Source organism: Neolamprologus brichardi, chromosome 5 (assembly GCF_056152115.1).
Source record: "Neolamprologus brichardi isolate AB-2024 chromosome 5, ASM5615211v1, whole genome shotgun sequence".
NCBI lineage: Eukaryota > Metazoa > Chordata > Actinopteri > Cichliformes > Cichlidae > Neolamprologus > Neolamprologus brichardi.
This window is the reverse complement of record NC_142108.1, coordinates 20457088-20473176: the sequence shown is the minus strand read 5'-3', so window position 1 is coordinate 20473176 and position 16089 is coordinate 20457088. Positions and strand designations below refer to the sequence as shown.

The following is a 16089-nucleotide window of genomic DNA, read 5'->3' as shown; positions in this document are numbered from 1 at the left end:
AAATATTAAAGATATAAGAATGAAATTTTCAATTTCCTTAACATAATTAGCAAGTGTAGACACCGCTCTATACAGTGTGCCATAGTGAAATGGATGTATAAGAATGAAAACAAATAATTGAGGGTAAGAGAACTCCACGGGTTTGACAGGATTGTGAAAAGGTACAGATCTAGAGAAAGACATCATATTTCTGCAGCAGTGAAAGTGCCACAGAGCTCTGTATCCTCAAATCATCTTCAAGTTTTGCAGCCACCAGTCATCCTCAGTGTGAGTTTTGCAGGCTAACAGGAACACAACAGTAACTCTTTTGTGCAGACTGGAGAACCTTAATGAACAACAACCATCAGTGCAGCACTCAGCTAATCAGGCATTAATGGTAAAGTGGCCAGAAGGAATCCATACTTCACTAAAAGGTAGACTGAACTCCCAACGTGTGCGGAAGAAGCCAGGCACTGAGCACCGCCTCATTAATACATTCCCTACAGTCAAACACGGTGGTGACAGGATCGTGCAAGGAGCGGGAGACTAATCAGGATGGAAGTAAAGATATATGCAGCAATCTTAAGTGAAAATCGTTTCCAGAAACAGTCGTGATCTCGGACCGAGCGAAAACTAGAAAAAGTTGTACCCAGCTAGATCTCAAACATTAACCTGCCAAAGCATCTGTAGAAAGAACAGCAGTGCATCGATGCTGCCCCTCCAGCATTGTTGAGCTTTGTCAATTGTGCCAAGAAGAATGCGAAAAACTTGCAAAAGAAAAGTCTGCCAACCTTGTACAATCATTCCAAGAACACTGCTACTTAAAGGAAAAAAAAAAAAAAAATCAACCCTATGATTAATTATCTAAATACTATGTCAACTCCATGCTAATAAACAAAAAATTTGTTTTTCCATTGAGCATTATGCGTGTGCAGATTAATAAGAAAAAACTCTGCCTCTATAGAATGATTCATAAATGAATCTGCAGAATTCGGTGGTGAGCAGATGAGCAATGATCACAATGACGCATCTCAGAGAAAGCATGCACCGGCCGCCTCCGCTGACCTCGACATTCCACTAATCGACTCCAAGACGCCGCTTTAAAAGTAAAAGCCAGAGTTTCTTTAAGTTGTTGCATGACTCGCTAAAAGACACAACAGCCTTCTCTCGCATTGTGAGCTTCTTCCATGCGCTAGCTTTTCCACAAGGCTTTAATGCCATTGCCTTTTCTTAATAGCAGCCATTATTGCATTCTCTCTCAAAGGATTATAAACAGTTTCTGCAAGCAAACTTTAATTACATTTTGTGGGGAAAATTAAGCTTTTTGTAGCATTTTAAATCGTTCTATATTAGATAAGTTCATTACAATACTATTTAAGTAAAAGAATTTAATTAGCTTACATACATTAATGTGACTTTAACAGGTCTACAATTATAAATTTGCCCCCCCCCCTCCCCCTAAAAAAAATCAGTTAATCTATTTCTAGAAGCTCATCTGAATGTTGTTGCTACCTCTTTGAATTTACATCTGAACTTGTGATTTTATTGCAGAATGAACTAGCACATTCCCTACAAGCCTGCCATTTCTATCAGGGTTTTCATGCAGGATGTAATTAACTCACAGCGGTATTCAATACAGACATTTTTTTTTGCCTCAGTTCTCTGAACTGAGTATCAAAAGCCTAAGAGACAGAAAATGAAGCAGTATAAAAATATTTCCAGCTTGAGAACTTTATGCAAAGTTAAACTATGTAGAAAATTACTTAAACATCAAGAATATCATACTCAAAAACTGATACTTATGGACCATGTTGGTATTTGAGAGAGAAAAAAAGAAAACTGGTTGTATCAATAGTCTCACACGGGCAGCGCACCAAAGCTTTTCAATGTGGAAATTCTACACCTTTTAACAAACTACTTGTCAATAAGGTCATGTGACACAGTTGCTGTAGATTTGTTGGCGCCACATCCATGAATCCTTTGTTCCGCCAAATCTCAAAGGTGCTCTGTCGGATTGAGATCTGGCGATTGTGGATGGTAGGGCTGGGCCATATCATACCAGGGCTCGCAAAATCGCTAGCCCGACGTCCTGGGGCTAGCGATTTTTCCAGTCGGGCTACCAAAATCTAACTCAGCCCTGCCCGTTGGGCTATCATAGGAAAATATATGCCAGTGCTTTTGCATTCTTTCGCCAATGTAGCTGAGTAATTATGTCATTGGCATCGATAAGCCACTGTCAATATGTGACATATTGAAATCGCGTTTGAATTTGCGCTTGCTTTTTGCTTTCATTTTCATTTTGCGATCGCACGAACGGTGTATAGAGAGCGGCAGCACTGATTGGTGAGTGACGATTAATTGCGCACCAATTCCTCTGACATCGTCTTATCACTCATTAGCTTACTATTCAAACGCGACAAGTGAAATCTCTCGCAGCAAGCTTAAACATGTGAGAGGTTGAGTGCGCAAAGAATCGCTGATCATTATGTAAGTATGTGTGTAAAAGCAGCAGGATTTACGCTGGTATTTTAGTTTTGCAGAGCCAAATAAGACAGGTCAGGGTGAAGAAGAGGCAGCCAAAGAAAAGCCGATTACAAAACGGAAAAGATATGACAAATCGAGCCCGTTCTCACTCCCGAGGCCTAACATGGCGACGTTTTGTCACGTCCCGCGGCGTTCCTTAGGAACGCGAAAGGAGATCTTTCGGCGTTCTTATGGTACGCGGCGGGTTATGGCTGAAATCCAGTGCAATGACGCTCCCGCGGTAATCAACGTTCCAGCCCTGTATTCCAGCCCTAAACCTAACCTTATCCCTAGCCCTAACCATAACCTTTTTCCTCACCTTAAACAGGACTTAAATGATGTTAAATAGCGTGTTTCTAAGCTATTTGAAGGAAAAGAGCGAACATGTGTAGATTGAGTCCATACGGTTCTCACATTTTCTCATTTTTCCGAGGTCGTCATTTAGGAATGTGGTGGGTGGCCGAAAACGTAATATGTTGACGATTTGTCACCTAGCCTAAAATGTTACGCTTTGGGAGTGAGAACGTGTTGGACAAATCAGACTATGAGGCAAAAAGAAAGCGCAGCTTTTTTGGTTTCATGGACAAAAGAATTTCTGTGGCTGGAATATGACGAGCTAAATATCATGATGTTCTGCAAGGTGTGTTGTGAGTTTCATTTGATTTCTGAGTCGACAAGCGCCTTTGTTACTGGGACCAGTCATTTTAAGAAAGACCCCATCAGAACCCATGAGAAATGCAAGAAATGCATTATTGCCCAGTCTGCAGTATGTTTCCCAGAACAAACACCAATTGCAAAGAAACATACTACAAATAAACCAAGCACAACAAGAACTCCTGAAAAAGCTGTTTAGAACAGCTGCTATATTGCAAAGAGTGAACTACCATTGGCAGAATTTAGCAGTCTTTGCAAACTTCAAAAAGCAAATGGCCTAGATCTTGGTTCCACTTACTTCTTACCCGTGACTTCAGTGAAAATTTCAGATTCAGGATCTGACACAGACTGATTCATATTCTACACAGTTCTTACAAGTTCATAGAAATTTCTGTTCAATTAGAACAAAGTATTTGAGTTGATGGTTTTAATTTTTATACAGTTGTTGTGATTTGTATTTTAACAATTTTTTTGATTAATTTTTGTTTCCATTACAATATTATACTTTAATGTATAATATTGTAAAGGAAACAAAACGTAAAAAAAAAATTCTTTTTTTATTCGGGCTACTTAAATTTATTTTGGGCTACCAAAAACTGAAGAATGCCTGCCCGAAGGGCTACCAGAAATTTTGAAATTTTGCGAGCCTTGCATACCGTTCACGGTAATACCAGTATAATGTCGAGCAACGATAAGAAAATGAAATATCGCGATAGAATATGGGTAAAACGAGCATGCACAGTGCCTTTGTTTTCATACGCACATGGCGGAAAAAGCATGGCGGTGACAGAGAATGAGAATGGCAAAAGTGGATCGTTAAATGAAACGGATGAACCAGAATTGGTTTGTAAAAATGCTGCAGCTTCAGTAGTGTGGAACTGGTTTAGCTTTCGTCCATCAGATACACAACAAAGCACTATTTTTGGTAGCGCATGCTAGCGGGCCGTCGTTATTATCGTGTTTTTTGGAAAATACGGCACACTTAAAATCAATCCTTTTATTTTTCTGAAAATCGACAGTGCCCCTTATAATCCCGTGTGCCTTATGCATGAACTCTGGTTGTGTTTACTGACCTTGAAACGATTTTATGTCGTACACGGCGCTTGAAAATCTGTCAAATGTTTTAGTACGACTTTGCTAAGCTATGAACCCGCACCGCTTGATGGATTGCCGGAGCATTACGGCTATCGTAGGCAGGAGCCTCGCGGAGTGATACGTACTGCGCTTCAACATAATATTACTGTATTGCGTGTGTATAACCTCTTTTTAAGTTTTGTGGATATTATACATGGTTATGCTGAGGATATGTCGGCCAATTTCCACTGGAAATGCCTTTTGGTTAAACTGTCAGCAAGGATTTTGCATTTGCACTGTTAAATTTTTATATAACTTTAATGCACATAAAAAAAAAAAAAACAGCTGCTTGTTTAAGTAAAAATACATTGATGGGGTTTTTTGCACTAATAAAGTTGTGGAGTTGTAAAATATTTTGTCTAGTGTCAATTATATAATCAGTTATATCGTTATCGCAAATTTTCAAATGTATATCGTGATAAATATTTTTGATCATATCGCCCTGCTCTAGTGGATGGCATTGTTGGACAGTGATGTTCATGTTCAAGAAACGAGTGTGAGATCATTTAAACTTGGTGAACGCCGTTTTATCTTGCAGGATGCAAGGTCATGAACACAGTTACCAACAATACTCAGCTAAGTGTTTAAATCATGTTCAGTTGGTGTGACTGTGGCTCAGAGAGCAGATCAGCTACTGATTGGAAGGTTGGTGGTTCGATTCCTGGCTCCCCCAGTCTGCATGCCAAATATCCTTGGGTAAGATACTAACCCCAAATTGCCTTCCGATGCGTTCATCGGAGTGTGAATGTGTGTGTGTGTTTATTAGTTGCACTTGAGTTTAGAAGTGCTTGTATGAGTGGGTGTGAATGGGTGAATGAGGCATGTTGTATGCAGCGCTTTGAGTACTCCGGGAGAGTAGAAAAGCACTATATAAGAATCAGTCCATTTACCAAGTGTCCTGAAACGTGTGCCAAGAAAACATCACACACTATTACACCATCGTCCTCAGCCTCGATCCATACTTTTATGTCGCTTATGTCGCATTCTGACCCCACCATCCGAATGTTACGGCTGAAATCGAGACTCATCATCAACGTTTTTCCTATTTTTTATTGTCCAATTCTGGTGAGCATGTACAAATTGTAGCCCCAGTTTCATATTCGCAGAGACGCTCTTCTGCATACCCGGGTTGTTATAACTGGTTATTTGAATTACTGTTACCGTCCTTTCAGCTTGAAGCAGCCCGTCCGTTCTCCTCTGACCTCTGGCATCAGCAAGCCATTTTCAAACCAATAACTGCCGCTCACTGGATATTTTCTCTTTTTCGCACCATTTTCTGTAAACTCTAGAAATAGGCAGACCACCCCATCTACCACCAACAACCATGATGAATTTAAAGTAGCTTAAATCACCTTTCTTCCTCATTCTGCACAGTTTAATGTTCAGCAGGTCATCCTCTCCATGTCCACATGCCTAAATGCATTGAGCTGCAGATGTGTGATTGGCTGATTCATTCAATTCAATTTTATTCATATGGCACCAAATTACAGTCGTCTCAAGGCACCTTATATTGTGAGGTAAAGACCCTACAGAAGAAAATGAACCTAATGAAGTGACTGCAAAGTACAGATTGCTCAGATTATAACCTTACGCATCAATGGAAACTTTAAATATCTAACTCAAAGGCTGATATGCGAGCGGAAGATCTGCAACCCTTCTTCAGAAGTTAAAAAATGTTATGTTTTCATGCATCCACAGCTACTGGGATTCACCTTAAAAATTCAGACTATCTGCCCGCTGTTACACTCAGAAAGATCGTGTAATGTTGAGTTTAAGCTGTGTTAAATTTCCACAGCATCTGAAACACCATGGCACAGCAGATTATCATCCCTCCCACTGTCCTGGCTGAGGTTATATGCTAATGCTTCTACAGCCCTTTACCACATCTATGTTTGACATCATTAGCCAGATTAGACCTGGTGCTCCGTCAGTTGATCCCTCTAGTTACAGAGGATTTAGTCAGCCTGTGAATAAGAAAAGCCCATTTTTAATCATTTCACAAAGCAAACTAGGAGGATGAGCATCTGAACAAGCAAACACAGATTGTCAGTAAACAGATAACATGGCGAACAAGTTGTCCTGAGTGAATGAATGGAATCAAAGTAACTCAAACAGACCAGCGACAGGTAGCAGGAAGAAAATAAGTACGAGATCTTGAGAAAAAGAACCGAGAGACAAGACGATCTGAAGAGAGGAGAACATTGTGTGATGAGGGATGATCCGAGCCCCTGTCGTGAGGCAAGAAAGAATCTGCCAGCAGTATTAACGTGCCAGTGCCGCTTAAGCTGAAGGCCCACAGCATGAAGGAGAAGAAATGATGCCGGAGATTTCCAAGACTGAAAGCATCAGGTCAAAGTGAAGGATCAATCTGCACAGGAAATAACTACCCACGGCATTATCATAATTGTGCAACTGCTTTGCAAAACCGCAAAAAACATTTACATAGATGGTAATAAATCCCTGTTACTGCCGTTGTTGAAGTAGTGTAATCCTGTGTGCAACACAAGAAAGCCAAGAAAAGGGGTTGCTGGCTGGCCTTGGGAGTTTCATTAAAAATGCGGCCCTGCGTGTGTTTGAACCCTCCAACAGCAGAGGAGGAATTAGAAGCTAAGCCAAAAAGACCTTGAATCACAGCCTGTGAAAGAAGGGGAGTGTGTGTGAAAGTAAATCCTTGATCAATGCAAATGTCTCTGGGGCCTTCCGATTCCCCATGAATTTGGTTGGGAGTTGTTTGAAATTTTACTGAGAAATGTTTTGTTGAGGAATACTGCTTGAATGGCAGCCAATCAGCCCAATCTCAAAGCAGGTCAAGGCACAAGGGAATGCCATGAAATCAATCGCAATGAACTTTTAAGATCTATTCACTCACTTCTTAATTACAACACTGACTTTTAAATAGTGTAACGTTAAAGCCACTCCCTGGAGGAACTCAGCGCTTTGATTCCAGCACCTCCTGGTGGCAATGATGGGTTGAAAAACGCAACGCTCGAAAGAGTCGGGCCATCGATCTCGAGAAAAATGCTAAAATTGCTCGAATACTTTGCACAAGTATTGGATTTTAAATGCCAATTTCAAAACTTAAGGTATTTGTGCCGTTAAATCAATTATAATGTGTCAAATAACACAAAAGCCAAACATGACAACATGAAGAGTCAATAAAAATGACAAACGTGCCTGAAATCTGCAGCTGCCTTTCCCTTCACAGAGCTCTATACAAAGTGTCAGCTTTTGTTTAGCTTTCATTCTTGAGACTTTAATGTTTTGTTCAGTTTTCAGCATCAGCAGGCAACTGCTTTCAGCAAAAACACTGTGAAACATACTACACTCCACCAGCTCAGCTCCAAATGACAGGAACAGTTAGCGGCTAGTTGATGAACATGGTGGAACAATCTGCTGCTAAGAACAAGATATTTCTTTTAGAGGGAAAGTAAAACAAGTTTGGCCAATTTGAAAATGCTCCAACTTTAGGATGTCTTTGCATGGACAGAGATGGAGAAGACTTGGTGTATAGATGTAGTTATAATTCATGATATCAACAACTAAGGGAAAAAGGGAAATGTAAAGAGGTTATCACGGATCAAAATGATGATTTAGAACATCTTAACCTTCATGAGAACATAGCAAAAAAAGTTTGCCAATCTCCCCTTCGTTCACAAAAAGCAGTTGAACACTGCAGCACGGCCAAAATCACGCTAACTGTTTGTGATAACGCAGCTATTAAATGTGATAAATCATCTAAAAATTGCAAATCTGTAGCAGTCTGTTCCAAATGTATTGCCAACTACACATACAGAAATTCACATTACCTACTTAAAATCAGACTCAAGCCAGATCGGCAGACCTGAAACTGAAATTCCTCTACAGGTAGTGGCGTAGCTGCTGCAGGATGGTGATTTCATAGCAAATTGGCAGTCAGTCAGTCTTGCTTTTATCTTGGAATATAACCAGAACACAACTAGCTGCGACCAGTTGAGTCCAATCCCCGATTGCAAGGAGACGTGTCAGACAAGTCGTGCTCATTGGCACAGGCTGAATTTGATGGTGACTATTTGCAAACCTTTGCCAATGTCAGTGAGTGTGACCACAGGCAGTCTGAGTCGGACCACGATTACAGTGGTCCCTCGCTATAAGGTGGCCTCGCTGTTTCGCTGATTTTTTTTTTTTTTGGTGCAATTTTGCATGCTTTTTGTTTTTAAACACCACATTGTGTTCTGCGTCCTGATTGGCTGTAAACCATTGTCAATCAATCTCGTGCCGTGTCTCCTGTACAGTACAGAATCCGTTCAGCTTGTCAAATTTACATAAATCTTCGATCGCTAGCAGTGTGACTTTGAAGTGCTGTACTGTATATTGTAAGTTATCTTCCCAACAAACACAACAATGTCCACAAAACGTTTTACACTGTCAGAGGCACCCGCAGTAGCACCAAAGAGTGTTTAAACAACAGAGAAAAGTATGAAGATGTTCATGCCTGTCTGAGAAAAGTGTATAAAGTGTTTAGTGAGGGGTTTCACAGCCTTAAAACAGCTATAATAATTGTAAAAAATAAAGTTGACTACTTTTCGGATTTCACCGATAACAGGTTATTTTTAGAACTTAACTCCCGCGATAAACAAGTGGCCACTGTATTTGTTAGGTTGCCTCCCAAAAGACTGAGCCATAAGCAAAGAGGATGAAACTATCAAAAATTAACAACACAGTAAAAAGCTATCACTAAAGATCAAAGGTCCTAAGCAGAGGTTACAACTTTATAGTAGTTTCATTTAGTGCGTGTTTATATGCCAAATGTGAATGCTAAAAAGGAACATTTTAAAGTTACTTGAAACACTGACAAAAAAAATTGAATGGAATTGACGATATTTTTATTTGCTCATTAAAAAAAAATATCCATGTTAACATAAAACTGCTATCACTGTTGCGTATTGTGTTAGCTTTATGCTCAAAAATTTTTTCTTTTGATAAAACTGGCTAGGAAAAAGCAGAACTAACACAAAATTATAAGTAGATAATATGGTAATGCACTTTTGACTGAAGGTTATACCACTGAGACTAATGATTTGACAATAATGCTACCTCCTGCATTAGTCTTTTGAAGCAGACCTTGAAAACTGAAGAGCCTCAAATAAAAACTGTGATAATCTAACAGGCAAAAAGAAATGTCATATTGCAGCCAAGCGGAGAAGGCATACAAAATACTAACATTTGACACAGGTCAGGAATAAAGGACCGCTCTACTTATTAAGATGAGTTAGTGGCAACAACAAGAAACCAAGACCCACAGCACCATTACAATCAATACACTTGATAAACTTTGTCATCTCAGGCATAGGCTGAATTGAGAACCATCAAAAGAACAAAAGATTGTATTCTTGTTATTCTGTTGACTGAGCTAGACCGAGTAAACAACAATGTGGCAAGACACACACACACCAAGGATGCAACAAGTAATGATGTGGAAAACAAAAGATGATGAATGTGAAGGCCAAAAAGTAATCTTCATGCACAACTTTGCTGAATAGTTGGATCAATAAAGTATTAACAACCTCACCCTGTGAAAATATTTCAAGTGATGATTTCAAGGCCTCTGAGAAGCTAATAAAAGTGTACACACTGATTTTAAACATGTTCTGAGCTTCTCTTTTATTTATTTATCTCTCTCTCTATATATATATATATTTTAGGGTTGAAAGAAATCTATACCTCCATCCATACAAATCTGATTTTCACATATTTCAAAAGAAAAATCACGTACAGTGCTATTCAAAAGTCTTGAGCTGCTCTTCATTTCTTTAAATTTGGTAGGAAAAATGGGAAATTGGTGCAGCAATTATTCAAAAATGTGGTAAATGTAAATACAATTTATGAGACAAAAAACAGTAACGAAGAGAAGATTTAATTTAAAATTGGTTCTTTGCTAAGTTTTCAGTTATGTGTAAACATAACACTTGTTCATCCATTGAGTCAGGTGGGGGGTTTTATGTTTGAGTGTTTCATGGGTCACTGTTAAGTGGCTTAACAAACAAAAAAAAGAAGAAAAAAAACCCACAGTCCTCTTAATATGGTCAGGAACAAGGACTCTACTGAAAATGAGTGAAACTTTTTCTTTGGAACTTGACTATCTTTTCAAAGACCTTCAGAAAGTCTATTGATGAGACTATTTAAAAAAAATTAATAAATAATACAAGAGTGTGGTGCCTTGAAAACAAAATATAAAGAAATGAGTGGCTTTAGATGCTGGCATAGTACTATATCTATATTTCATATATTTTCAGTAATTCATCAGTCAAGTCAACCTGTCCTCTCACTAAAAATCCAAAAACCTCCATTCAAGTGAAACTGATTAAATCAAATTTCATGAGACAATGACATGAATTTGCTAAAAATAATTAAGTAGACCTCATCTAACTAGCTTTTACACTGTAATATTCTGTGGCAGTATAGTTTCATTTTCCTGATTTGGACAGTAGTAAATGCAAAATTCCCTTTGTACTGTAAACGTCCAAAAATTGCACCCAGCCGTGTTAGTTCCATTTTTGTAAATAAGCACCCCGCAGCACTGCTCGGCTGTGTCAGTGGCCTTGGTTGTCATGGAGGCTAAAAACTCTCATTATGATCAAATGCAAAGGATGACATTACTCGCAGAGAGGAACCGTGCCAAAAGCGCAGAGATCAATTAGGGTCAAGGTTTTCACACCAGTGGTCCACGGATTTGCTCAGTGGGGGGATAAAAAAAAATTAAGTTCACGGTTTGAAGTAGCAGTCAACAAGTAAACTTCAAAATGCATCTGTAAACAAGGCACTGAACACAAAGAGAATGAGCAGAGCAGAGGAGGAGGACAGTAGAGCCAATAACAAAGAAATCTCTGGATCCACTGATAGATGTACAGAAATCTTGGCAGATACTACTGAGTGTAATTTCAGTGTTTGTGCTGCTGTGGTTTGAAATTTGACATTTCAAGTATAAAATCTCTGAAATCCACATGCTTAAACTCCCGTGTTTAACATGTACATATGCAATTTTTTAAATCACTCAAAGATTTACATTTTGATATCATATTGGATAACTTCAGTCTTGCATCACATCAGTGAAATTATATTTTAATGCAGTTTCTAGACATAATGACCACATTTTGACTAATCTAGTGATTGCATGCAAAGTGAAGCTACATGATTACAATGATCCTGCAAATCAGAGTCCCATATTTCCAGATGAGGATTTTCCTGCTGTATGAGTGTAGCATTACCCCCAATGGTCATAAACAACTACAGGTAAAACACATTAAAGCAATCTTAAGTCATGTTGTATAATATAACTGTAGCATGGAAAACTCGGGGTTTCCCTGGTCAGTAATTCCCGTTACTGTAAAGAGTTAAGTGAGTAGAAGATGAATGATTTCCACATACTGTAAAGTAAAAGATAATTTGCATTTTTTTAAGCACGGGAGAGAAAAAAAATAGAGCCCCACATAACCGTCTCTACACCCTGAGAGATTTGAGCTCTCCGATATCTTTTATCAAGGTCTCGGAGATAAATTAGCTTTTTAGGGATATGGCTTTTTCACAATCATCCTTAGGAAAGGCCAGGTGATTTAAATATCAAAGCTTTAACTATACAGCGACTCTTCAAACCTTGTCCCAACAATCAGAAGCAATTGGCTCCTCCAAGCAGTGTTTTAGTATGCTAAAAGCTAAAATCCTCCACAAAGCAGGAGAAGGAAAGAAACAAAGAGTTTTCATGTAGCCACTTCCTCAGTTCATGATATAATTAAGAAATAGCAGTGAACAGGAACCGTAGGGTCAATATAAGTTCAGAAAACTTTTTTTTTTCCCCCAGAAAGAACTGCTATAAGAATGTGAGCTTTATGGAAATGTCATGCATCATTATCAGAAAAGTCAGCTTTGGAAATCTGCAAATAAACAGCTAAACAAGCATTTTAGAGACGAGTTCTGTGGACTGGAAAAGTTAAAAAAAATCATTTTGAGGCTGCAATAAGCAAAGCTGTTTTGTGCAGGATTTCATTAAAAAAAATGCACTACAGTAGCAACTGCTAAGCAAGGGGATAGATCGATCATACTTTTGGCTTGTGTTTCAGCCAGTGGCACGGGAAACATTTCGGTGGTAGAGAGAAGAATGGATTCAATGAAATACCAGCAAATTCTGCAAGCAAACACGAGACCATCTGTATAGATGCTGTAGTAGGAAAGAGAATGGCTTCTACAACAGGATAATGATCCTAAACACACTTTAAAATCCGCAGTGGAGTATCTCAAGAAGCACAGGCCCTGACAGCCACCCCAACTGTGGATCATAAAAGAAAAGATGGTCAAAGACTCTCACAGAACTTTTGTAAAGAAAAGGGTTGAAAAAGCACACCTAAAATGAAAGACTCTAAGCTGGCTGAAAAATGTGTTTACAAACTACTATACTTGCCAGAAGGGGTGTTACTAAGAGCTGACCGTGCTCAGTCTTATGCTTCAGGTTCGTGTTTCTCCTCTATTTTGAACAGTAGATGATGGAAATGATTAAATAATCCTGCCCAAATTATCAAAGAAATGTATCTGGTTTGAAAATCAGGTCATCTATTACTCACTTTGTGTATTCACGGGAAGAGAAATTTTAACCAAGGGTACCAAAATCTGCAAGCCACTGTATATAGTTAGGGATTCAATTATTTCAACTCCAGCTGATTTTGTAAGTCAGTCTAGAATTTAAATGGAAGGTTTATTTGAACAGTGAGAGACAGGAACAATAACCCCCCCAAAAAAAATCCAGAAAAATGCATTTCAAAAAGTTCCATGAACAAAATAAGTATTTGATCAATCAGCAAGATTTATGGCTCCCAGGTGTATTTTATACATCTGACATTGGGAGCCTTCGCAACTCATTACCTGTATAAAAGACAGCCGTCCATAGAAGCAATCATTCTATCTAGATTCCAAACTCTGCACCATGGCCAAGGCCAGAGAGCATTCCAAGCATGTCAGGAACAAGATTGTGAACCAACGCAAGGCTGGAATGGGCTACAAGACCATCACAAAGCAGCTGGGTGAGAAGGTGAAAACAGATGGCGCGATTATTCGCAGATGGAAGAACCATAAAATAACTGCCGATCTCCCTCAGTCTGGAGTTCCACGCAAGATCTCACACATTTCAATGATAATGAGAACGGTGAGGAACCAGGCCAGAACTACTTGGGAGGAACTTGTCAATGATCTCAAGGCTGCTGGGACCATAGTCACCAACACACTACGCCGAGAAGGACTGAAATCGTGCAGTGCCCGCACAGTCCCCCTGCTCAACAAAGCACATGTACAAGCCTGTTTCAACTTTTCCACTGAACATCTCGATGATTCAGAGGAGGACTGGGTGAAATTGCTGTGGTCAGATGAGACCAAAATCAAGCTATTTTGGCCTCAACTCAACTTACCGTGTTTGGAGGAGGAAGAAAGCTGCATATGACTCCAAGAACACATTACCCACCATCAAACACGGAGGTGGAAACATTATGCTTTGGGGGTGTTTTTCTGCCAAGGGGACAGGACAACTGCACCGCATCAAAGAGAGAATGGATGGGGCCATGTCAACTCTTGAGTGAGAACCTCCTTCCCTCAGCCAAGGCATTGTAAATGGGTCGTGGGTCAGTATTCCACCATGACAGTGACACACGGCCAAGGCAACAAAAGATTGGCTCAAGAAGAAGCATATTAAGGTCTTGTAGTGGCCAAGTCAGTCCCCAGACCTTAATATGGTAAATGGTAAATGGCCTGTATTTGTACAGTGCTTTACTTAGTCCCTATGGACCCCAAAGCGTTTCACACTACATTCAGTCATCCACTCATTCACACACACATTCACACACTGGTGATGGCAAGCTACATTGTGGCCACAGCCACCCTGGGGCGCACTGACAGAGGCGAGGCTTCCGGACACTGGCGACCAAGACTGTCGGAGCCAGGGCTCGAACCGGCAACCTTTCGATTACAAGACAAACTGACAACTCTTGAGCCACCATTGCCCCATCAAATACCATCAAAAATCTGTGGAGGGGGCTGACGGTTCGAGTTGTCAAACACGCCACGAAACATTAATGACCTGGAGAGGATCCGCAAAGAGGAGTGGGACAAAATCCCCCCTGAGATGTGTGCAAGACTTGTGACCAACTATAAGACTGGTCTGACGTCTATGATTACCAACAATTGTTTTTCCACCAAGTACTACAGCATGTTTTGCAAATACTTATTTCATTCATGAAAATGCAAATTAATTTATAACTTTTTTGAAATGCATTTTTCTGGATTTTATGGTTATTGTTTAAATAAACCCACATCTGAAATCATAGACTGATCATTTCTTTGTTAGTGGGCAAACTTACAATATCAGCTGGGGTTCAAATCATTTTTTCCCTGACTGTGTAACCATCACATGTCATGTCTCAAAATAGCAGTCGTGGAAATTAAAGATGATTGGTATTGCTGCTGCATTGCTTTTCGAATGAGGGATAAACAAATTCTCTACTGCAAACCTGTCTTTCCAGTGTTCTTCATCGTGGTCTGGTTGGAGGACTCTGTGTTGAACTTGTCAAGCTCCAGCTTCAGGTACTCCTGAGAAATCTGAGCTTGTTCATCTGCAATGTCCACAGGTGATTGGTTGTTTCCGGCACATTCTGGGTATAAGGCTGCCCAGCCTCGAGGTCCATGGCTTCCTGCAGAAATAAAAGACACAAGATGTATGATGATTATGCACAATGCAGACTAGCCCCTAGAAATCACATCTGTCTAAGAATACTGGCTCTGACACACACATAGAAACCCTGACAATATTACTGGAACAGCAGCAATAAGGATTCTGTGCTATATTCACTGAGCTGCAGTGCCTTCTAAATCTGTTCGCACCCCACCCTCCCACTGCAGGGAAAACATGTAAACATTATGAAAATTCATCATCTGGGTAAAGGCAATTCCAGTCTTAATTGTCTATGTATATGATATGAAAATAAATAGGAAGCATAATCCCATCGTGCTGCACTAATTGAAATTGAGCCTACAGTGGGCACAGAATTGATGGGCACCCATCTCTCCTTCCATCCTTGAAACAAAGCAAAATATAGAAAAAAAAAATAGACAATACCTACAACAAATATTTAAACATATTCAACAGAAAATACTCCAGATTAACCATTAATCTGCTGTGTGTGCTGAAAACGAACTTCCTGTAACATCATCATCCACTGTCTGCACTTTTCTAATCCTCTATCCCCTACAGTGGCGGCGCTACAAAGGAATAATCCACAACCGACAGGGGTCCCCTTGATCTCTTCTCGGGTACAATTGGCCAATGCAACAACAAAAGCTGAGGGGATCAGGGGAACAAGGAAGCATGCATGGATTTTAACTTTTCTGGGTTAACACAATATTCATGATCCCATTCCCCACAGACATAGGGCAACTTTGCTACAGGCTTATGAAAAAGATATAAGAACTCCCCTTCATGAGAAGACGCCGAATCAAGGGTGGCTTTAGGGCTTGCTGCATTGAAATACCTTGCAGCCAATGAGGCTGTGCCCAAGTCTCTTAAAATGATAGTGTGACATTTAAGATTATTTGGAAATAATCAGTGTTTTAACATATCGACCAGAGGACAAATATGCACTTGAAGTGTGTGCAGATCCAGAAAGGGAAGTTGCTTTATTAATCGCTCAAATAAAAAGGGCCAGGTTCTTAAAAGTGCACTAAAATCAAGGAAATATCTTTGATTTGTCCACCAAATTCACAAGACCACCTACAAGAGTATAGAATAAT

The 16089-nt window shown here is 39.7% G+C and overlaps 1 protein-coding gene across 1 annotated transcript in view; it reads right to left on the bottom strand.

The window, feature by feature from the left end:
* Positions 1-16089, bottom strand: part of ca16b (carbonic anhydrase XVI b) — a 114578-nt gene that overhangs the window by 44089 nt on the left and 54400 nt on the right. The window contains exon 3 of the mRNA XM_006783103.3: positions 14814-14993. Coding sequence (XP_006783166.1) covers positions 14814-14993 — 180 coding nt within the window. The remainder of the gene's footprint in view (positions 1-14813; positions 14994-16089) is intronic.